General features: G+C 43.8%; 1 protein-coding gene across 15 annotated transcripts in view; it reads right to left on the reverse strand.

The window, feature by feature from the left end:
* Window positions 1–25,293, reverse strand: part of CCDC7 (coiled-coil domain containing 7) — a 178,964-nt gene that overhangs the window by 11,587 nt on the left and 142,084 nt on the right. For 13 of the 15 annotated variants that reach the window (XM_083188854.1, XM_083188862.1, XM_083188867.1 and 10 more), the window contains 14 exons: window positions 23,949–24,017; window positions 23,030–23,101; window positions 22,868–22,939; window positions 21,141–21,212; window positions 20,972–21,043; window positions 19,092–19,160; window positions 17,421–17,492; window positions 17,251–17,322; window positions 15,264–15,335; window positions 13,259–13,333; window positions 11,852–11,917; window positions 11,077–11,148; window positions 4,643–4,708; window positions 584–649 (listed from right to left, as the gene is read on the reverse strand). In XM_083188854.1, coding sequence (XP_083044980.1) covers window positions 584–649; window positions 4,643–4,708; window positions 11,077–11,148; window positions 11,852–11,917; window positions 13,259–13,333; window positions 15,264–15,335; window positions 17,251–17,322; window positions 17,421–17,492; window positions 19,092–19,160; window positions 20,972–21,043; window positions 21,141–21,212; window positions 22,868–22,939; window positions 23,030–23,101; window positions 23,949–24,017 — 987 coding nt within the window. The remainder of the gene's footprint in view (window positions 1–583; window positions 650–4,642; window positions 4,709–11,076; window positions 11,149–11,851; window positions 11,918–13,258; window positions 13,334–15,263; window positions 15,336–17,250; window positions 17,323–17,420; window positions 17,493–19,091; window positions 19,161–20,971; window positions 21,044–21,140; window positions 21,213–22,867; window positions 22,940–23,029; window positions 23,102–23,948; window positions 24,018–25,293) is intronic. The other 2 variants (XM_083188858.1, XM_083188865.1) reach the window with 2 other exon arrangements.

Consider the following 25,293-nt stretch of genomic DNA (forward strand, 5'->3'; position numbering starts at 1 on the left):
TCCCTGGAAGTCATTACATCCGATTTCGGCACTTGATTTTTATATGCGATTCATCGTATGCAAAAATAGCTAGGAAGGACTCACAGGGAGCTGCCAGGGGAGTTAAAGGGAAATTGGATATTATATATATGCTAAAAAAGCAGCCACGATGTGCACTGAAGGCTGCAATTCTGATTTATATTATGTTCAGCAGGTTCAATCTCTGGATCCGATTCGCACAGGAATGCGCATCGGATCAGATTTCAAACACCTGCGATTTGACCAATTTTCACCAGATTTCTTGGCCCGATCCGTCCGAAATGAGAAAAGTGGCCAAATTGCAATAGTGTATGGCCAGCCAAGACTTGCATGTGCAGGGATAAGTGTCTTATTGAGATAACCCACAGAACCGTAAAATGGAGAAAATGAGTTTCTCTCAGATGGTTTATTCAAGAATCCTAGAAGGATATCCTCAACAGGTGCAAATGCAACTGCGAAGGATAACCTGCTACGACTACCGGTCAGTCACCTATGTGGTCCTGCAGTTGTACTAGGGTGTTAACTTAAAAAGTATATGCATCATATAAGATAATATTTCACTTACAAAGTATCCAGCTCTTTTATTCTGTATACAGGAGTCTGTGCATTCTTCTTCCCATCTTAATGGCTCCTATTAAAATTATGGAGTGGTTATATAGCAAAGAGTGTTAACACTGCTGTCTTTAAGTTAAGACTAAGGGCTGGTTCAGTGTTGCATGCCAAGTGGATACAGTAGCCTAATTATCTTCCTTATGATAATGCTAGATTCTATTCAGCTAATGAGAGGGTTAGCGCATGGGAAAGGCGGAAACCCATTTTACACTGCAACCACCTTCATGGTATCTGCAATTGCATCAGCCCCATGCTATGTGCCAGAGATAACCCTTGAACAGGCTTCACTATCATCTATCTGAATAAAACTCTTCAAGGAGACTTCATTTTTTTGCTTATTAAATATCCATAACAGTATGCAAAACGTACAATTACGCAGAGCTTTTGATACGTGCCCATGAGACTCATATGATACTACCACACTGAGATATATGAGATCTGCCAAAACCCAGTTCCTGCCCCTACACGTCCTGTTTCATGAAAAGACAGGTCTGGCCAAGTTGCGTGCAGCTGCAATGGGTCAGACATATGCTAAGAAGCTGTAAGCACAAAATCGGCATTTGCGTCCATGAACATAGATCCATGTGACTCACATCAGCCCCTATATGTGGATGTTCATGCATCAGACATTACACCGTCAGTGTGTCAAGATGTCTGGGATAGTGATATTAGGCAAAGTTGTCATTTATAGAAAGAAAATGATTCTAAATTTAAGGTTTCATTCATTAAATAAAATGATCGCAGCTTCCATTTCATTTGGTTCATGAAATCATATTGCAATGCCACATATTACGAACTATGGTCCTTATAAACAGCAGCTGGAGAGGAAATTTCCAAAATAAATGAGGCCTATATATTATTTACTTCAAGCTGCCTATTATAATATTAACTCTGTACTGCTACAGCATGTCATATATTATGGGATTAAATGATGGATCTGGCATGATTGATAACTGATCACCGGTTTGCCGCATCATGCAGTGTTTGCTCTGCCACGGCTGCCCATCGCCCATCTCCCATCTCCCATTCCTTCTGTATTTTGTAACCCTGGGAGCAGGTGCCAACACACCTGAAATATCCTCAGAGTGCCCCTCAGATTCAGCGGTGGATACCATGGGGGAAATGTAATAGGATGAGAGATTCAGATAGTGAGAGATTTGGTAAGAAATGATTGCCGCTTTAAAAAAAAAAAAGGAGATTTCTTACCAAATCTCTCATTTTATGAATCTGTCATCCTATTAAATTTCATTGCATTTGTCTATAGCTAACATTTGCACAAGCAGTGGAAAGGCATGAGACACAAACAAGACAAATAAGTAATAACACTGTAATATTGTAATTTATGCATTTTTAATTTAATGTTTGCAAAGTTGAAACTAAGTCTAAACAAATGACCATAGCATATTGCATAACATGCCCTGGATATTGGATTTGTGGTTTCATCTATCTAAAAAGTTATTCATTGGCCTATAATCTGGGCATTTTTAACAAAATTACCCATAACCAGTCAAAGTTAAAGGCATTCTCCCATAATGCTAAACTACTTGGTACTGGTTCATTCACAAGATACCTACCTCCATCTGCCTAAATAGATGACCTCCTATAATGACTTGCGCTCAGCCTATTAGAACGTTTCAGATTTCGAAGTGCATGTCTTTATTCTATCACCCACCAGCTAGAAATAGTGGCAGGTGGGGCCTTCACCACCCGTGGATACCCAAGTTGCTCCTCTCCATTCTGGATACACATTCTCTTATGGACATTACTGATAAGGATTTTGAAAATTACCCAAGGTAAAAGGCTGGCTTCTGTCGATTGCCAAGGTTTGGGCACAAGCAGTTATGGATGCATGGGTCATGGGGTCATCTCACAGGGATATGAACTGACCTTTTATAAATTTCCACAAGATTTCCAGAACATCCAGGCAAGAAAGAGCCTCTCATGATCATCATCCCTTTACACTATACAACTATACAAACCTCTTTCTAGAGCTGAAGCCAGACACCATCAGGTTCCCACATTTTGCATGGGATTTTTTCACTCCATTATCCTGACTATGGAACCAGAAGATTATATGGCATCTTTGGACATCCAGGAGGTGAAGCTAGGCATCCTTATTGTCCAAAGATTAGAGTCACACATCAAGTTTACAATCTGCAGTGATCATTACCAAATTCTTCAGGGGGTCACAATTCTTCCATACTGTATCTTGATGACTTTCTCCTCCTGGCCTATTCACCGGAAGTCTTGTCAACCAGCATTTGTTTGACTGGATCCTCTCCAGGGATACAGCTGGAGAATCAGTAGATGCAAGTCCTCCTTCACACTTTCTCAGGAAATGTTGCACTTGAGGGTGCTGTTGGATTCTCACGATCAATGGGTCTTTTTCCCACAGGACATTCCAGGCATCAAAAACTTGGAGGTGAACTTTTGCCTTAAGCAGCTAAGACAAAAACACTAATGAAGTATACTACTGTGTAATTGTGAGTGTCCTTCACTAAGTATTTATCTAGGTGATTTATTTAACCAATGTTAAGGTAGCAGAAGGCCAAGAGAAACACATTAGTCATATGGGCAGACTGTCACAAACCGCAGTAGGCATCCCCGTTTGAGACCGCGGTCTCTACCTTCCCGATGGTCCGCGCTGCATGGCAGGTCCGATGTTAGCATTGCTTCAGGTGCATGGCGCGATGTTCCCAGTGTCCCCGTGGGCAGTCGGCGTTGTCCCATGCCAGTCTCACGCCGGTCCCGGGCAGCATGGGCGCCGCCATGACACTTGCACTCAGCTGACTGCATAGACCAATCCCGCTGACCCCTGACCCACACACCTGTGCAGGAATCAAGGTGTGTCTGACTTTCCCCAGTATTTGATTAGTGCTGCGACTGGCAGCCAATCACGAACAGGCAAGGGGGATATAGACCAGGCCTTGGGCCTGACTTCCTTGCCTTGAACAATTGCTTTACCTGCTCCCAGTGTCCTCCTGTGTCATTGAAGTTTCCAAGGCTCCAGGATATCAAGGCTCTCCTGTGTTTCCTCTCCAGCATTCTCTGCATCTGCTATACTTACCTGGTTCGATCCATCTCCAGAAGACTCCTGCCATCCCATCCCTGCAGTCGAATAGCAGGTGTCCTGCTAAGTTTCACCTTTGGCTATTAAGCCTATTAGAGACATTCACCATCTTGTCCTGTTACTCCCGACAGACGCTGTCAACTCCAGGGTTGACATCCCTCTACTGGATACCCATAATGACTATTCCATCTACGTCCTATATATATATCTCCAGACAGTATTCCTGAGTTGCTCGTCACCTGTCAGCACCACCGTCGACATCCCAAGTCGTCACTCCCCGCAGTTCCCAGACTGCACACCTAACTCTGGTCTACTCAAGGTCTATTCCCAGAGTTCAGTATCCTCAGTCCCAGCCTGCGTCCAGAGGACCAGGGCGGGGGGCCGCGACCTGCTTGTCAAACGCCCTGGTGAACACCGCTGGCAAGTTAGACTCCGCGCCCCTGTTCCTGGTCTCCGCCAACACTCTGGTTCGCCTTGCTCCTGTCCCTCTGTGTATGTCACACATCAAACCTTCAGCGATCTGCTATCCAGCGCCCCCCACTGGTCCACCATGGTCACAGCCAGGAACACAAAAAACCCCAGCGCTGACACAGACCAGTCGGCTGCAGAGGCAAAAAATCTGCAAAGCAATGGAGTCATCTGCCACCGGACACCTGCTCCCAAGGGGGCACCTCTCCTCCTCTGCCAGTTTGATCAGTTAATTGAGAGCCATTGATATCGCTTCTGTGGCTGACCCCTCCTAGCATAATTTTTGCGTCACACCCTGTATTAGAACCCATGACCTGTCTTAATGGAGGCAGACACCTTACTGGTTGAGCTATTTGGGTGGTCACCAATATTTATCTTGCTTCCGGGCAACTGGGTCGAACTTATGCCACTGGTTGGCTGGAAGGAGATAAACATCACCCCAGTTTCATTTCATTCAACATTCATTCAGCTTACCACATGTTCATCTTCTTGTTCCTGTGTAAAATAATCTGTGCTCTTTCCTTCCCCTCTCAATGGCTCCTATTAAAATAAAGAACTTCAGCCACTGAATACCAAAAAGTGATGCATTGTAAAAACAAACTACAGTAGAATGCAGGAATACAAATGATTTTACATGACAGAGAAGTTGTGGACTCTCAAAAGTATATGCAATATGAAATTTAAATGATGTATTAGCTTTGTCCAAGTTAAATCTCCCAAATCAGAAAATATGTTACCTCAAATAGTACGAAAATCTCATATTTTTGAGGATGACTGGCTTTCTGATGGTTCAATGTACACTAACTTTGTTCCCTGCACAAGATTACTACAAATGTTGTATAATATTACCTTTAGGCTATGTGTATACGAAATATAAATGCATTTCGTGTTTAGACTAGGGTCCCATACCCAAGATATGTCACTATAGGTTGCAAATATTCCAACAAACAAACAAACAAACCCAATATCCAAAATATATCTGGTCCCAAGCATTTTGGATATGGGAGACTCAACCTGTACTTCTACACAGGAACAGGAACAGATAGTTGCAGGCCCAAGTGACAATTACAAAATAACCTCAGCTGCGGATATATCAATGTTGTTTTTGAATGATAAACATACATTTACATGAAACAACCTTTTTTACTTTACTATAAAAATAAATCACCTCTTGCATTCTCATTTTGACGCTCTTCATGGGATCCATTTCATAAGTGTCAAACGGAGACTGCTGCGGCGTCTAATGCCCCTTTCCCACTGCAGCCTTAAAACGGTATTTTGCCGATTTTTGAGGGCAAAATACCGTTTAAGGCTGCAGTGGGAAAGCGCCAGAGTTGAAATACCGTTTAAAGTTAAATGGTATTTCAACCCGTTTTCAGAGCAGGGTTTTGCACGGTAATCTACCATTTAAGATGCAATGGGAATGCATCTTTAAACGGTAGAGATGATTGCTGATTTTTTTCAGCAATCATCTCCGTGTGTGTACGCTGCCGGGCTGAAAGATTAACCACTTTCAGCCCGGCGGTACGCCCCGCTGCCCCCCGCCCCCCCCTCCCCCTCGCCCCCGTCCTGTTATACCCCTTTTACACCTTTTACACGGGTCCTGTGTAAATGGCGGTGTACATGGTCCCGCTGCGGGTCCACAGCGTGCAGCGCTGGGCAAGATGTGCCCAGGTGCTGCGGGAGGAGGGGGGTCCCTGCTGCTGCTGAGGGGAGAGGGGGTACCTGTCAGCCTGACACGGCGCTGCCGCTGCTGTATCTCCCCCCCGGCGGCCGCTGCCGCATCTCCCCCCCCGGCGGCCGGTCCTTGCGGCGGATGTACAGTCAGTGTCGGCGGTCCCTCTGGCGCAGGGGAAATAGTACTTATTTCCCCTGCGCCAGAGGGACCGCCGACACTGACTGTACATACGCCGCAAGGACCGGCCGCCGGGGGGGAGATACAGCAGCGGCAGCGCCGTGTCAGGCTGACAGGTACCCCCTCTCCCCTCAGCAGCAGCAGGGACCCCCCTCCTCCCGCAGCACATGGGGACAGCTTCCCCCCTCTACCCCCACAGCACCCGGGGACAGCTTCCCCCCTCTACCCCCTCCAAGCTGCCTGTCTATCCTTGTTGATAGATATATATCTATCTATATATATATATATATATAGATATATATATATCTATATATATATATATATATAGATATATATATATAGATATATATCTATATATATATAGATATATATCTATATATATATATATATATATATATAGACATAGATCTATAGATATATATATCTATAGATCTATATATATATATATATATATATATAGATCTATATATATATATAGATCTATATATATATATATATATATATAGATCTATACATATATATAGATCTATATATATATATAGATCTATATATATATATATATATATATATATATATATATATATATATATATATATATATATATATATATATATATATATATCAACAAGGAAAGACAGGCCTGACCCATTGTCACAGGCACTAAACGTTTTGAAGAGCTAAAACGTTTTACCTGCAATGGGAATGGTACTTAAATGGCATTTGAAACTGTAATCTGCTGCAGTGGGAATGCTAAATACCATTTAAGATTACCTGTAAACTAAAACGGGTCTGCAGTGGGAAAGCAGCATAATATACAAGAAAGAAGAATGAGGAGTACTGGATTCCTAAAATAATAAGGAACCTGCTGTCTAATGCTGAGGTAGAAACTGTGATGTCATATTGAGGTTTCAGAGGCAACAATTTGTGTACCATGTCCCCTCGTATGTCTCGCCTTTTATTCTCCAACTTTGCCCACTGGGATGATAAAGTATGAACAAGTTGGTTTAAAATAATAATGAAAAACTCATGTCAAGCTTTTCTTTCCGGAACAGGCTTGATCACTTCCTGTGTTCTAAAGTTATGCATATCATTGACTGGGGCCATGAAGCAGCCCTGGCACGTACTTGTTCATACGTGTCGCAGGCATAGGCGAATCTAGAATTATGGTAATGTGTGGTCCCAGATGGAGACAAAATAGCAAAGGGACCTTTGCGCGGCGTAGCCGCGTGGGAAAAAGGGGGTGTGGCCTCATGGGAAGGAGGCGTGGCACCACAAAAAGGGGTGTGGTATTACACTTTAGACCATACACAGTAATGCCCATTACACATTTTGGCAAACTCCGTAATACCCATTACACATAAAGCCACACGCCGTAATGCCAATTACACAAAAGGCCACACACCATAATGCCCATTACACATTGTGCCACACATCATGATGCCCATTACATACTATATAACAAACCATAATGCCCATTACATATTTGCCACATAAGTGCTGCTTACCTACGTGCTCATTACTAGGGGGTTCTTGCTTGATGGCACCATAGTACCCATTACACATGATGCCGCACACCATAGTACCCATTACACATGATGCTGCACACATAATGCCTCTTACACATGATGCTGCACACATAATGCCCCTTCCACATGATGCTGCACACCGTCATGCCCCTTACACATTAAGCCACACATTATGCGTAATGCCCCCACATACCACCACTTGTAGCATCTCTTAAGCAATGCCCCCAAAAGTGCCACTTACTGTAAATTTTTATATGAGCCTTCGCTGCTGCTGCAGGGAGAGATGGAGAGCGGTGCAGCTGCATCTATGGGGAGAGGAGCAGAGCGCAGCGAAGAGCATGCTTCCACTCCCCTCCTAGTGTCCCCTCTAGTCGAGTGGACATTTGAAATATTGTGCGCGCTGTTGTTGTGCGTGACGTCGGGGGAGCACGCTGGGCGCTGGCACCACATGATTAAAGGGGGGGGGGCGGGCTGAGGAGAAAGCGGGGAGAAGAATTGGGGCGGAAGCTGCAGGGGTGACAGTCATTGACAGCTGGGCAGAGAGCAGGGGGCTGCCCGGCTGTATTCAGAGCACTGCAGGTCACGGCTGTTTGAAATAATACCCCTTTCACAACAGAAAATGCAGGGATTTACCCGGGTATATTGTCTCAGGATCATGCAGGGACATTCCCAGGCTGACCCCTTATACACCAGCCTAGTCCCTGCATTTTCTGGTGTGAGGGGGAGAGACAACCACTCCCCTCTCCCTACCACCCTTTAACCAACCAGCTCTATCTTCGGAACCAAATGACCCATTTACATGAGACCAATATCATATTGAAGAACTTTTGAGTTGGCTTCTAATGATTTTAGTCCCGTGAAACTGGGCTGTTTAGTTCCAGAGAAATCTGTCCTCAAAGAACATAAACATGTCATGAAATTACATTTAAGAAATGAAAAAAAAAAAACGGTTTAACCTCAATATCCCTGGAACTAATTAACCCATATGGATCCAGCCTGGTATCAGATTGAAGGCCCAGCGATTTGGGTTCGACTGAGATCAACCTCGTGCTTCAGTGATGCCGAAGGGGGAACTGGCAGCCGTTGAACTGGGTGGGGGTCGGAATTAGCGGGTCCCATGTTATCCTATAGGGAAAACGTTCTAGCTTTGCCTGGCAGTATCTCTGGTTCCCAGGGGGCTAGAGACATGGGGCTGGGCTCGTTGGAAAGCCCCATCCCTCAGCTACAAAATGGGCTAATGGGTGGTCCTGTGCACCCCCGGACCACCCCCTAGATTTGCCTATGGTCGTAGGTGCTCACATAACATAAGAGGGGCATGGCCACAGCTGAGTGTTGTACGCCAATGAATCAGGGGGACCTGGTACGATGCTAGGTCCCCACCTGTCTGTATTGGCAGCTACTGACAAGCAGGTGGGCGAAAAGCAAACAGGAAGGCAGCGCTGTCCACCCAGCTCTGGGTGGCTGGACCAGTCCCTCTCACATTTGCCAGGAGTGAAAGTTTGTCAGTCCAGCCCTGGTCCATGCACCATGGGTGCCACTCTGCACCCATTTCTTCAATACTTACCCCCCTGGGTCCTGTGTAAGCGGCAGCAGTACATAACAAGTTGCCAGGAAAATGGCATAATCACCATCTTTAAGGCATTTTGTGCATGCACAGTGGGAAAATCCCCAGGAAAATGGCTGCTGCTGCGCACTACACTCAGACAAAGTGCTAGGTTCTACTGGTGTCCATATTCTGGGGAGACCAGAAAATGGACGGCAACAGTTACTGCACATGAAAACATATTAGCTTGGAATCGCGCATTGGCAGTAAACCTGGATGGCTGCTGCCTGCAATTACAGCCACCTTGCCTTCATGTCTGAATCAGCCCCTTTGTCTTAACTATATGAAACTAGCTTTGACTTTCAGTCACACCCTTAAACTATTCAATACCTGGCAATTTGTTACTCAGAGATATGAATAACTGTATGAAGTTAATTATCATTTATTACTTAAAAAAGAATCATTGGCTGGTGAGATGGTCCCCTTCCTGTACAAGGTGTATAGTTATATTAACATACTACTACATTTTGTTTAGCCCTTTTAAACTCTGCCCATTAATGTAACTCTACTCAAAATGTACAGTTCTACATACAGGTGCATGGCATGGGTGGTGCAGGTGGAGCTGGTGCTCCTGCTGTGGAAGGAGACAACTTTCATGTCCTACAGACATCTCCTGCAATACATATCAGCGGCACCCCTATTGGGTAGTGCCTGGAATTCACTGACCAACAGTCTCCTTCCCTGGCTACATACCGTCCTGATTCTTTCTGCTCTGTCCCACCTCACCATGGCCCAGTCCCTCCTCTATTCTGGTCTATCAGTCCTCCCTTTGGCTCCATCATGTCTTCCCATGGCTCTGCCCTCCTACTCCATCACGCCTTACCTGGGCCATTGTTTTGTCTCTCTGGGTGGCAGAGGTTGCCAAATAGGTGTATGAGAGCGGCAGATACCTGTCACCCTGCCATAAACCACGTACACACGGGGGAGATATATTGCTGAGCCATATATTGCTCAGTTTCTCCTTTTCATCAGCGACCAGAGATGGTCGCTGATGAAAGGGAACCTCTGCCAGCAGTGCCGCAGAGGTAATCAGCTGGTCGCTGGAGAGATTAGAATGGGACTGAAAACTGGAGCCCGCACCCGGCGATTTATCGCCGGGGCACACTCCCATCACTGGCAATGTGGTCGCCTGCGACCATATTTCAAGCGATTTCAGCCCCTATCGCCCCCATGTGTACACAGCTTTAGAGAGCCTATGCTGGCACTCAGTCTCAAAATTGTTCTCAGTCACCCTGAGTTAGCAAGCAATCCCTCCCCAGGTGCGACCTCAATGCTTCCTTCACCCCACCACCTCCACCAATCCTATCGTCCTTCTCCCTACCCTTCCATCACAGCCCCGGTCTGTCCATAACACTCCACTTGCAGCATCTTAGACAATGACATTACTTACCCATGTTGGTAAAACATTATTCTATTTTTGTAATATATTTTGTTTTTCAGCAAGTTTTTTTTTTTTACATACATACATTCATACATAAATACACACACAGATGAGGGCATTTAGGAGTAAATGGTTATAAATCTGGGCCCAAGGAACCATAATATGATATTGCCCCAAATGTATACTTTTATTTCCCTTTAATTTCCCCCACGTGTTGCTCCCACACCCTCACTGGCACAATTCAGGAGGGTGGAGCACTGTAAACCCTCTCTGGGCATCATGGCTACACTGTACACCTCTATCTAAATAGGTTGACATTGATTAAGAACTATCGGATAAAAAATGAACCTCGATTTTTACTTTATAGCTACTTAAATCACAAAATCTACATTGTGTATGCTATTGGAGGCAAAAATGAAGCAAACAAAAGCATAAAATCAAACTCAATCTCAGAAAATTGGGCAGACTTTTGCATTGCTATAAATTAAATTTACTGCTTTATGAAGTCTCATGAAGCAAATTGTATTAGTTACGTTTGTGTACCTGTTTTGTTAGTTGTCCATATTGCTCACTGGGTATCTTCCCCTGTTTATCTGCTTCATCTGACTTGAGTATCTAGCAATAAATTAGAATATTTAGCAGTGATAAAATATTAAGTCAGGAACAGTCTACACTGAATGCAGCATCTATAAAAACACATAGTAGGACCCGATTCTGCATGGATTGCAAAAGTACAATCCTTTTATAATGGGCAAAACTATGTTCACTGCAGGTGGGGCAGACGTAACGTGCACAGAGAGGTAGATTTCGGTGAGTTATTTTGTTTGTTTGCAGGTTAAATACTGGCTGCTTTAATTTTACACTGCAATTTATATTTCAGTTTGAACACACCTCATCCAAATCTAATGCTGCCCATATATATGTGAGATATTGCATGCAATCATTCGATTTCAGCCACATCTGGCCTATAAATCGAATGATTACATGCATTTTGAAGGGGACATTCAACGCGATGCGCAGGCATGCCGTCGAATGTCGCATCGATAGATATTATGTGCTGCACATAATATTTATGCAATTGCATGTTGTTTTTAACCACATGCGATTGCTCAAATGCAATCAGCGTGGGGACTGGAGCAGGGACCGGAGCTGGCAGCGGGGACCGGAGACACCTTACTGGTTGAGCTAATTGGGTGGTCACCAATATTTATCTTGCTTCTGGGCAACTGGGACGAACTTACGCCACTGGTTGGCTGGAAGGACATAGAAAGATAAACATCACCCCAGTTTCATTACAGTCAACATTCATTCAGCTTACCACATGTTCATCTTCTTGTTCCTGTGTAAAATAATCTGTGCTCTTTCCTTCCCCTCTCAACGGCTCCTATTAAAATCAAGAACTTCAGCCACTGAATACCAAAAAGTAATGCATTACAAAAACAAACTACAGTAGAATGCAGGTATGTATACAAATGATTTAAGGTGCCTAATGAAATATGCTGTTTGGCCTATACCTTTACTTAACTCTTATGCCTAGAAATAACTCACACGAACACCTTATTCTAAAAATAACGACACAGACAACCACTGCGTAAGTTTAAAAGGTCATGAATATTTATTGTAAAGGTATGACCCCTATTTGTCTAAGGGATGGCAAAGAAAGCACTTGAGACCAGCACCAGTCACGGGTGTTGCTCATGGTAGCGACCAAAGCGCCCCAATCTGACAACACCCCTTCTTGTGGGGTACAGCCCGTGCTGTGACGGACATACCACCCCTTCTATGGCCTGGCGTGGACCTTCCATGAAGTGTCCAACGTCCCACCGCTGGAGCCTGGGACTCACCCGCTGTCCTGGCAAAGGGGTGGGCAATACTGCACAGAGACCTCCTGACACCCCACCTGACTGCTGGTCGAGAGCGCCTTCTCGACGATTTATAATTAAAGCTATAGAATCAAATTTTCCAATTTGGTGGATGGCCCACAGGCCAGGTAGCACAGAAGAAAAGGGATAGGGAGGGTGGGGATCCAGACTCAAAGATGAAGCACTTCCTGGCCAGAATCCCTAATATACCCCTCTCTAAGCTAATACCCCTATGCTACCTGATTGTCAGCTCTAGCTGCCACTCAACCTGTTATTTCCCCTGGGCATTTTTCACTGACTTCTATCTCTTTGATTACAACCAACAAATTCACCGGCTCTTAAATTCCCTCGAGCCTATGCAGCCCTCACTCTATCTTACATGACAGAGAAGTTGTGGACTCTTGAATCTCCCAAAATCAGAAAATCTGTTATCTCAAATAGTACGAAAATCTCACATTTTTGAGGATGACTGGCTTTCTGATGATTCAATGTACACAAACTTTGTTTCCTGCACAAAATTACTAAAAATGTTGTATAATATTACCTTTAGGCTATGTGTATACGAATTACGAAACATAAATGCATTCCGTGTTTAGACTAGGGTCCCATACCCAACGTATGTCAATATAGTATGCAAATATTCCAACAAACAAACAAATCCAATATCCAAAATATATCTCGTCCCAAGCATTTTGGATATGGGAGACTCATCCTGTACTTCTACACAGGAACAGATAGTTGCAGGCCCATGTCACAATTACAAAATAACCTCAGCTGTGGATATATCAATGTTATTTTTGAATATGTTAAACATACATTTAAATGAAACTTGCCTTTTTTACTCTACTATCAAAATAAATCACCTCTTGATTTCTCATTTTGACGCTCTTCATGGGATCCATTTCATAAGTGTCAAACGGAGACTGCTGCGGCTGTGTCTAATATACAAGAAGGAAGAATGAGGATTACTGGATTCCTAAAATAACAGCAATCAGGAACCTACTGGCTAATGCTGAGGTAGAAACTGTGATGTCATATTTAGGTTTCAGAGGCAACAATTTGTGTACTATGTCCCCTCGCATGTCTCGCCATGCCAGGGCACACAATTTTATTCTCCCACTTTGCCCACTGGGATGAACAAGTTGGTTTAAAAAAAATAATGAAAAACTCATGTCAACCTTTTCTTTCCAGAACAGGCTTGATCACTGCCTGTGTTCTAAAGTTTTGCATACAGTCATTGCCAGGGACTGGGGCCATGAAGCAGCCCTGGCACGTACTTATTCATACGTGTCGCAGGTGCTCACATAACAAGAGGGGCATGGCCACAGCTGAGTGGTGTACGCCAATGAATCAGGGGGGCCTGGTACGATGCCAGGTCCCCACCTGTCTGTATTGGCAGCTACTGACAAGCAGGTGGGCGAAAAGCAAACAGGAAGGCAGCGCTGTCCACCCAGCTCTGGGTGGCTGGATCAGTCCCTCTCACATTTGCCAGGAGTGAAATTTTGTCAGTCCAGCCCTGGTCCATGCACCAGTGGTATATCCATAATGGGTGCCACTCTGCACCCATTTCTTCAATACTTACCCCCTGGGTCCTGTGTAAGCGGCAGCAGTACATAACAAGTTGCTAGGAAAATGGCATAATCACCATCTTTAAGGCATTTCCTGTACAAGGTGTATAGTTATATTAACATACTACTACATTTTGTTTAGCCCTTTTAAACTCTGCCCATTAATGTAACTCTACTCAAAATGTACAGTGCTACATACAGGTGCATAGCATGGGAGGTGCAGGTGGAGCTGGGGCTCCTGCTGTGGAAGGAGACAACTTTCATGTCCTACAGACATCTCCTGCAATACATATCAGCGGCACCCTTATTGGGTAGTGCCTGGAATTCGCTGACCAACAGTCTCCTTCCCTGGCTACATACCGTCCTGATTCTTTCTGCTCTGTCCCACCTCACCATGGCCCAGTCCCTCATCTATTCTGGTCTATCCGTCCTACCTTTGGCTCCATCATGTCTTCCAATGGCTCTGCCCTCCTACCTTCTACTCCATCACGCCTTACCTGGGACATTGTTTTGTCTCTCTGGGTGGCAGAGGTTGCCAAATAGGTGTATAAGAGCGGCAGATACCCTGAGTCACCCTGCCTTAGAGAGCCTATGCTGGCACTGAGTCTCAAAATTGTTCTCAGTCACCCTGAGTTAGCAAGCAATCCCTCCCCAGGTGCGACCTCAATGCTTCCTTCACCCCACCACCTCCACCAATTGTATCGTCCTTCTCCCTACCCTTCCATCACAGCCCCGGTCTGTCCATAACACTCCACTTGCAGCATCTTAGACAATGACATTACTTACCCATGTTGGTAAAACATTATTCTATTTTTGTAATGTATTTTTTTTTTACATACATACATACATACATAAATACACACACAGATGAGGGCATTTAGGAGTAAATGGTTATAAATCTGGGCCCAAGGAACCATAATATGATATTGCCCCAAATGTATACTTTTGTTTCCTTTAATTTCCCCCACGTGTTGCTCCCACACCCTCACTGGCATAATTCAGGCAGATGGAGCACTGTAAACCCACTCTGGGCATCATGGCTACGCTGTACACCTCTATCTAAATAGGTTGACATTGATTAAGAACTATCGGATAAAAAAATTAATCTAGATTTTACTTTATAGCTACTTAAATCACAAAATCTACATTGTGTATGCTATAGGAGGCAAGAATGAAGCAAACAAAAGTATAAAATCAAACTCAATCTCAGAAAATAGGGCAGACTTTTGCATTGCTATAAATTAAATTTACTGCTTTATGAAGTCTCATGAAGCAAATTGTATTAGTTACGTTTGTGTACCTGTTTTGTTAGTTGTCCATATTGCTCACTGGGTATCTTCCCCTGTTTATCTGCTTCATCTGACTTGAGTATCTAGCAATAAATCAGAATATTTAGCAGTAATAAAATATTAAGTCAGGAAAAGTCTACACTGAATGCAGCATCTAAAACAACACATACAGTAGGACCCGATTCTGCATGGATCGCAAAAGTACAATCCTTTTATAATAGGCAAAACTGTTCACTGCAGGTGAGGCAGATGTAACGTGCACAGAGAGTTAGATTTCGGTGAGTTATTTTGTTCGTGTGCAGGGTAAATACTGGCTGCTTTAATTTTACACTGCAATTTATATTTCAGTTTGAACACACCTCATCCAAATCTAATGCTGCCCATACATATGTGAGATATTGCATTCAATCTTTTGATTTCAGCCAAATCTGGCCGTTAAATCGAATGATTGCATGAATTTTGAAGGGGACATTCGACGCGATGTGCAGGCACGCCGTCAAATGTCGCATCGATAGATATGTGCTGCACATAATATTTATCAAATTGCATGAGCAATCGCATGTAGTTTTTACCCACATGCGATTGCTCAAATGCAATCAGCGTGGGGACTGGAGCAGGGACCAGAGATGGCAGCGGGGATCGGAGCTGGCAGTGGGGACCGGAACTGGTGGTGGCGACAGCGGGGACCGGAGCTGGCGGTGGCGGCGGTGGAAGAGCTGGCAGCGGCGGAGGAGCGGGACAGGAGTGCTGGCGGGGAGCGGGGTACATACCTGGCTGGGGACTGTGAAGCGGCGGGACTCAGCAGTGGCAGCATATGACTTTGAAACACTGGATGGCCCTCTGATTGGCTGAGGCCGCTGAGAGAGAGCTCTCTCAGCCAATCAGCGGCCGCCTGAATATCACATCGCATCTGATCGCATAAGTGTATGGGCAGCATAACTCCATACTTGCCTACCTGACCCTCTCCATGCGGGAGAAAATGCTCTGTTTCTGGACTTCCCTGGTAATGTATGATTGCCATCACCTGTAGGGAGCTAGGTAAAGCTATTTCACCACAGGTGCTGGCAATCATACATTACCAGGGAAGTCCAGGAGCAGAGCATTTTCTCCCGCATGGAGAGGGTCAGGTAGGCAAGTATGGAGTTATGCTGCCCATACACTTATGCGATCAGATGCGATGTGATATTCAGGCAGCCGCTGATTGGCTGAGAGAGCTCAGCCAATCAGCGGCCGCCTGAAAGCATGGGCTTGGAGTATAAAACAGATACATTGAAAATGGAGAAGAACCTGGTTGCAGGATAGAAAACTAACAGTTGTAGTAAACAAAGTGTATTCTATGATGAGAAATATAACCAATGGAGTACCCCAGGGATCTGTACTTGGACCAGTGCCCTTTAATCTCTTTGTTCATAACATTAAAAATGTTATGCAGATGACACAAAGATATGCAACTGGGTAGACACACAGGAGGGATAATAGTCTAGGTCAGTGGTTCTCAAACTTGGTTCTCGGAACCCCACACAGTTCATTTTTTCCAGGTTACCCGACAGGTACACTTGATTCTGTAAGGAGACCTGCAAAACATGCACTGTGTGTGGTCCAGTGGACCTACTTTGAGAACCTGTGGTCTAGGTAAACAAGAACAGTGGTTCTCAACCTCGGTCCTCAGGACCCCCCAACAGTGCACGTTTTCACCCAGCTGGTGCACAGCTGCACTCATTAGTCACTTACACATTTTAAAAGATGACAGGTGGAGATAATTATTTCACCTGTGATTCTGTGTGGAAACCTGGAAAATGTGCACTGTGTGGGGTCCTGTGGACCAAGGTTGAGAACCACTGAACTAGAGGAATGGTAAATAAGGCAGCAGCTACATAATGCATAATTAATGCTAAAAAATGTGAAATTAAGTTCAGATTTTATTAAACCAAATCAAGTTAGCTTTTGGAGACATTGCATAGGACTGATTAGGTTCAAAATATCAGTAATTGTAATTACCGCCAGTGATCCTTCATGGAATCCAGCAGATGTTTCTTTTTGGTCTGTTGGTTTCTGTGGAACTTTCATCTCCTTAAGTGTAAGAAATATAGATAAAATGCATGTGATTTATTTTTGGCTTGAATTTTACAAAAACTGCATACAAGCCGTGACTTGTGTGTATACTGTACCAGTGCTGCTTGAGGTCCTTGTACTAATATATGAGCTTCCTCTCTGTAATTCTCATCATAATGATCTTGTATCTAATAAATGAAGCATAAAGAAACCAAAAAGAGAAAATATAAGATTAATTTTAAAACTCCTTCTTACTAGTAAGTATACCATAATGCAATACTAATGCCAACTTTAGTACTCGTTAGGTGCCAACATTAGTCCTCATTAGGTTTCTGGGGGCTTGAAAACACCCAGGAGAGAGGTGCCCCACAGCGGCCAGCACATTGCATCTGGTCGTCTCTGAACCACTAGTGAATGCCAGGAGAAATGGGAGCAGTAGCCATAAGGAGACTTCTAGAAAATGGTAGAAGAATAGATAAATGATCTGCTGTGTGAGTAACAAAAATAAACATTCTCTTCCCAACAGAATTAAAAGTAAAAAATGAAGGATATGGTGGTGGAAAGGTGCAGATGGGATGGAAACAGGAGGATGAAAGGTTTTAGTTTACAGCTATAGCCCTGTGTACAGTCTCCTATGTAGTTTTTTGTACTCCAGATAAAATGAACCATAAACTCCTCTTGTGCCATAAATAAATTCAATACCTGAGAATCTTTGTTGCACAGATACTCTATATGACTGTATGAAATTAATTATAACCTCTTGCTAAATAAGGTAATCAGGATCTGGTGTTCTGGTTCCTTCTCTAGATCACTCCTGGATAAGATGTCTCAGTGATGGATAAAAAGTGTATTCTGCGCTCTTGATTAGCTGCTTTTGTTCTTTTTTTTTATTGCGGATATAATGAATAAAAGCGCTCTGTTATATGTGCATGGTCACAAATATGACAAAAACAATAAAAAGCAATAAAAACGATCATGTAATGTTTACCGCTCTTCTGAGCAACTGATGTGGGATCCACGGGGCGGGGTTAAACAGCACAGTTTGGGTGAGTTATTTTGTTTCTGTGCAGGGTAAATACTGGCTGCCTTATTTTTACACTGCAATATAGATCTCACTTTGAAGTAAAACCCCACCCAAATATAATTCTCTCTGCACAAGTAACATCTGCCCCACCTGCAGTGCACATGGTTTTGTCCATCTAAAGGTGCGTACACATGGGGCAATATGATCGCTGGCAATATATTGCAAGCAATATATTGCTCAGCAATCATATTGCTCAGTGTACCCTTTTCATTTGCGACCAGAGATGGTCGCAGATGAAAATGTCACACTGCCGGAAGAAGAGGCAGGGGAAGTCGCTGGTCGGAGGTGCATGATTTTGTCAGAAAGAGTGAACTAGAATAAGGCCCAGTGTCCGGCACTTGAGTCCAGGCAGCCCTTTCTGTCCCTATGCTCCCCTTGGTACTCTGCCTTCTGTCCCGCTGTAGATGGCTTCAGTGTTCCCTCTCCATGGTCCGGCCATCCGTGACCAGAAGTTCGGAGACGCTACTTTGGGTATTGTAATCTAAGTGGCAGCGGCTTCCCAGCGAACTTCCAGTCAGGGACGGCCGCAATACGGAGAGGGAATGCTGAAGCCTTCTACAGCAGGACAGAAGGCAGGAGTTTGCATGGAGCAGGAGTAAAACCCAATATAAATACTGTGTTTGCTTTTGGTTTTTGTGTCCATTAATGCCAGAATATTGGGCAAGACATATGCTAATGAAATGTATAAGTTATTGTGGCGTACCAGTGTTGTTAGGGGTCCATCTTTCACAATATTGAGTTTCTGTCTATCAGTCTTGCCTGCCTTTTCCACCTAGCAATAAATCGGAATATTTACTGATAATAACACAATAAAGGTAGAATTTATAATATGGTTACTATTTATTCTGTTTTTCCAGGGATCATATTGAAATTGGGCTATGTGTCCAGTAAACAATATTCAGGACATCCAAATGTCCCTTTTTTATTGGGAAAGCAGCTGAAAGCGTGGCTGCTTGGACTAACACTTAGGTCGGTCTGGCGCTGACCCAGGCCAGGACCTGCAGCTGAAGGTGGGTGCAGGTAGATGTGTGAGGAGCTGGATAGAAAACAAACAGTTGTAGTCAATGGGGTGCATTCTATGGTGAAAAATATTAGCAATGGAATACACCAGGGAACTGTACTTGGACCAGTGCTCTTTAATCTCATTGTTTGTGACATTGCAAATTTTATTAAAGGGAAAGTATGCTTTTTTGCAGTTGACACAAATATAGGCTATCAGGTAGACATACCAAGAGGGGTATTGATAGTCTAGGTAAACTAGAGGAATGGTAGAGAAGGTGGCAGTGACAGTTTAATGCTAAAAAAAGTGAAATCATGTAGTTGGGTCTCACAACCCAAATGCTAAATATAACATTAAGGGGCACTATAATGAAAACTCCTGAGGAGGAAAAGGATCTAGGAGTCACTATTTCAAGTGACTTAAACGCAGGAAAAATCAATTAAAAAAAGTAAAGAGAAAAGGCAGATGCTTGGTTGCATAGGGAGAAAAATAGGTAATAATTCCACAATATAGGTCACTGGTACGGTTACTGTTTGTAAAATAAAGCTTCATATGAGTCCAAACATGGTGATATCTACATTAAGTGAGATTATGGGGGGTATTCAATGTCAGGGTCACGGCAGTGCTCGACCGCCGTGACCCAGTCCCGTTCTCGGTCAGCTCGACCGAGAACAGGCAGGCGGGATTCAATGTCCCGTCTGCCGGGGAGCGAAAAGGGGGTGTGGCCGCGAGTTGCGGCCGGGAAGAGGCGAGCTGCAGCTGGCAGCTCGTCACTTCCCGGCTGTTCTCGGCAGAACGAGCCCGACAGCTAGTGATGTCGGGCTCGTTCTGCCGAGATACCCTGCTCAATGCTGTCGGGGAAGACAGCATTGAATAGGGCCCGGCGGGCATCTCCCCGATGGGAGGTGCTCGCCGGAGATTGAATATCCCCCTAAGAGCAATTTAAACATGATTGGGATAGACATAGAAATATCCTGACTAATGAACTAATGGATTAAAAATGGTTGAGATTGCCTAAAGGATAAAAAAGGGCAGACTATATGGGCCAAGTGGTTCTTATCTGCCGTCAAATTCTATGGGGTAAATTTACTAAGATGGGAGTTATAATGCAGATTTGATGTTGCCCATAACAATTAATCAAATTCTATATATTATCTTTGGAAGGTGCATAAATAAATAAGAAGTAGAATATGTTTGGTTGCTATGGGTAACATCGCATCATCAACAGAACTCTAATCTTAGTAAATTTACCCCAATGTTACTATTCTGAAGAAGGACACCTAATAAAATAATAATAATTGTTAGACACAGATGGGCCACAACGTGGCTGCATGAGAACCCATAATCTAGAGAACCACAGGCAGGAGAAAGCAGAGGTCCATTCATTTTATTGTCAACCAATTTTATTCCCAGATGGTTTACTAAGGAAAGGATACATTTCTGAAATAATTTAAGTTCATATTTTATTAAAGCAAATCAAGGTGGTTTATGGAGACTTTGTATTTTACTGATTGTGTGTTTTACATTTTTTTAAAAAGGTTCAAAATATCAGCAATTATAATTATAATTACAGTTATAATTACCTCCAGCAATCCTTCATGGAATCCAGCAGATGTTTCTTTTTGGTCTGTTGGTTTCTGTGGAACTTTCATCTCCTTAATGTAAGAAATATAGATAAAATGCATGTGATTTATTTTTGGCTTGAATTTTACAAAAACTGCATACAAGCCGTGACTTGTGCGTATACTGTACCAGTGCTGCTTGAGGTCCTTGTTCTATTATATGAGATTCCTCTCTGTAATTCTCATCATAATGATCTTGTATCTAATAAATGAAGCATAAAGAAACCAAAAAGAGAAAATATAAGATTCATTTTAAAACTCCTTCTTACTAGTAAGTATACCATAATGCAATACTAATGCCAACTTTAGTACACGTTAGGTGCCAACATTAGTCCTCATTAGGTTTCTGGGGGCTTGAAAACACCTAACATAATAACATAATTCCCATCATAATGATCTTCTATCTAATAAATTAAGCATAAAGAAACCAAAAAGAGAAAAAAAAATTTTTTTTAAACCGCCTTCTTATTAGTAAGTATACCATAATGCAGGCATGTCCAAAGTCAGGCCCGGTGGCCAATTGCGGCCCGTGCTATCATTTCAAGCGGCCCGCAGCCTCCAGCTAGAAGTGGGCAGAGCATCAGATGTGGGAAGCACAGCACAGGACACTAAAGGTGGGGCCCTGGCATGCGCGTCTTTACCTTGCTGTCTGATGCAGTGAGGAGGTGCCGGCCGCCACAGTCAGATGTGTTTGGCGTCCTACCCCTGCTGCTGCAATCGTATATCACCCTACTCTACAATCAATCACAGTGACAGCAGTGTTTGGGGAGGGGGGCAGCAAGGGGGAAGCTTGCTCCCATAACATGCAGAGCGGAGGAGGGCAGCAGCAGGAGCCCAAGCATCTCCTGTCCTTGCAGTGCCTGCTTTGCCTCTCCTTCCTCTGGCCACAAGAGGCTGGGAAACATACAGAGAAGGGTGGGTGCAGAGTGAGGGACATACAGTGAAGGAGGGTCAGGCTGGGGGACAAACAGTGAATGGAGGCAGTGATAGCCATTCAGAGAAGGGGGAGCAGGGGCAGGCTGGGGGACATACAGTGAATGGGGCCGACTGAATGGACCGCGAGTGGATGTTTCATGTGAACACTTCTTCCATCTGTGGGAACCTCCCCCATCCTCCGATGGCCGCATTACCATACGTACGCCCAGCGTTTTCATGGGAACGCCCATGAAATGCGGGGCGTACACATATGGTAATGAGCCCAAACAGCCCTTCACGACCCTCTCCACCCCCTGCTCGGATGTTTCCATACGATTATTTTATGCACGGACCTCATGCCGTGTTCGTACATGTAAGGCGTTTGCACATGCGCAGATACGCCTCTGCACATGCGCAAATACCAACCATCACCCATCCGACCGCACACGGAGCCATCCGACTCAATTAGAATAAGGGCCTATGGGCCTTATTCTAGTTCACTCTTTTTGTTACAAAATCCTTCTTAGATGGACAAAACCATGTGCCCTGCAGGTGGGGCAGATGTTTCTTGTGCAGAGAGAATAAAATTTGGGTGGGGTTTTACTTCAGTGAGATCTATATTGCAGTGTAAAAATAAAGCAGTCAATATTTTCTCTGCACAGAAACAAAAAAACTCACCTAAATCTAATTCTCTCTGCACATTTTACATCTGCCCCCTGCAGTGCACATGGTTTTGACAAGGAATTTGTCAGAAAGAGTGACCTAGAATAAGGCCATATGTCTCAAAGGAATTGGTAAAAAGTAACAGAGTAAGATGCATATTTTAAGAAAAAGTTGCACGATGCAAGTCACAAAGTCTGTGATTTGAGGATAGTGTATGTGGTCACATTATCTGTAAGAACACAGTAAGCCAAGATATGCAAAGTCTGTAAGTATAATTACCTTCAGTGATCCTTCATGGAATCCAGCAGATGTTTCTTTTTGGTCAGTTGGTTTCTGAGGAACGTTATCTTCCTTAAGTGTAAAAAATACAGATATAGATAGATTATTGGGTTGAATTTTAGTACACATGTACACAAGCTGCAACTTGTATGTATACTGTACCAGCACTGCTAGAGGTCCTTGTTCTATTAGATGAGCTTCCTCCCTGTAACACCCATCGTACTGGTCTTGTATCTAATGATTGGAGCAGGAAGGAACCAAAGAGAAATTATTGGATTCATATTAAAACGCCTCCTTTCTAGAAAATCTACCATACTGCAATACTAATACCAACTGTAATCCTGAGTTGGGTTTCTAAAGCTCGAAGCACCCAGGAGAGGGGTGCATTGTTTGCTTTCATCACAGGTCCCGAATCATAGTTACACCTGCAGTCCCAGTGGTCCCTGATCCCACAAAAGTTGGTGAACAAGGTATATTCCCTACCCCCAGAATGCCAGGAAAAATGTAGAGAGCTCCACAAATGATAGAAAAAAGAGTAGATAAATACAGAACTGCTGTATGAGTAACAAAGGTAAAAATGCATCAAAACAGCCACCAGATACAAATCCCATAACATAGTCTGTACCCCCCCCCCCCCCCCCCCCAGATAGGAGTGATATGAATTCATTTGGAATTTCAGTGTACCCTAAATATATTCATTACCTGAGAATCTTTGCTGCCCATATATAGTACTGTATGGAATTAATTATAACTGCTTTCTAAATAAGGTAACACAGGATCTGGTGTGGTGGTCCCTCCTCAACTGGATAAGATGTGACAACACCATAAATAAGAATATTATTACTACCATAGATATGGGAATTGTGTACTAGGAGTTGCACTATCCAATAAATGAATTACAAGCTGGATTGGAATTCATAGCTACCTAAGTAACGCAGAAAATAAATATGCTGTGCATGATTATGGTGCCCAGTGATGTCAGACTATTGGATAACGAGCGCCATAACATTGTGCACACTCAGAAAAAAAGCCCTGCATTTACTGCTATTATAGTGTCAGGCTAATGAAATGTTTGGCATACCGGTTTTGTTAGGAGTCCATCTTTCCCAATATGTATCTTCTGTTTATCAGTCTTGTCTGCCTTTTGTACCTAGCAATATACAGTATCAGAATATTTACTATTAATGACTCAATAAAGAAAGAGATTGCGATGTGTCTTGGTGGTCCAGGGATCATATTGAAGTTGGGGTATGTATCCTGGGTTGGGATCATTTGGTCTACAGCAAGTTGGTCGACAGTCATTAGGTTGACACCATTAGGTCAACATGGGGACAGGTCGACATGGGACAAGGTCGACATGGGTTTAGGTCAACAGGTCAATAGGTCGACACAAGCATTAGGATGACCATGTCTAGGTCAGCAGTCAAAAGGTTGACATGGGGTTTTTCACTGTTTTTGTACCCGAATGTCGACACAGTCGACATGGACACAGTTTCCAGTGCACTCGCTTCGCTCGCAATGCTTCGGGCACGGTGTCTCGCTGCACTCGGCACACTATTTTATTCTCCCACCACACCCTAGTGGATGGTAGGGCATGAAATACCGCCTGTCGGCACATGTCAGTTCAAAAAACAGTAAAAACCCCATGTCGATCTCTTGACTGTTGACCTAGACACTGTCGACCTATGCTTGTGTCGACCTAATGACCTGTCATCCTAAACCCATGTCGACCTTGAATCATGTCGACCTAGAACCATGTCGACCTAACGTGTTGACCTAATGATTGTCGACCAACTTGCTGTAGACCCAATGACCATATCCCTGTATCCTGATGTCCCTAAGACAAACTTCGAGAGAGCTATCTAGTAGTAGTAGTAGTTTGTTTATTTATAAGGCGCCACAAAGTGTCCGCAGCGCCGTACATAGCAAACAAAAACAAATTACAAGGTATCGTACATGGTGTTTTGATAAAATACAGCATAAATAGGGGTATAGCTGGTAGAACTAAAAATCAGCATCAGTTCTGAAGTAGGTGTCGAAATTGTCGAGGAGACTGAAGATGAAGTAGAGGAAGGGAAGAACAGGACAGGAGCACTGGTAAGGTAAAGAGGTAGGGTGAGTACGTGAGGAAGGAGGGCCCTACTCATAAGAGTTAACAGACTAAAAGGAGGTGGGTGGACGAACGAAAAACAATAGGATAAGTAGGAACGGATGGGAACTGATGGAGGGTGTCTCGGTATTATGGGGAAAGAAGCCAAAAAGGCAGCTGCTGGCACTGACACATAGGGGGGCATTTATCAAATAATATTTGGAATGGGGTTTAGTCGTACTATGTCCCCCTTTGGTACATCACAGTGACACTAAATATTTGTGGCTAACCCCTGAAAACAGGTGGTTTCAGGGGTTAGCCGCAAATATTAAGTGTC

Source organism: Crinia signifera, chromosome 5 (genome assembly GCF_055691185.1).
Source record: "Crinia signifera chromosome 5, ASM5569118v1, whole genome shotgun sequence".
Classification (NCBI taxonomy): Eukaryota; Metazoa; Chordata; class Amphibia; order Anura; family Myobatrachidae; genus Crinia; species Crinia signifera.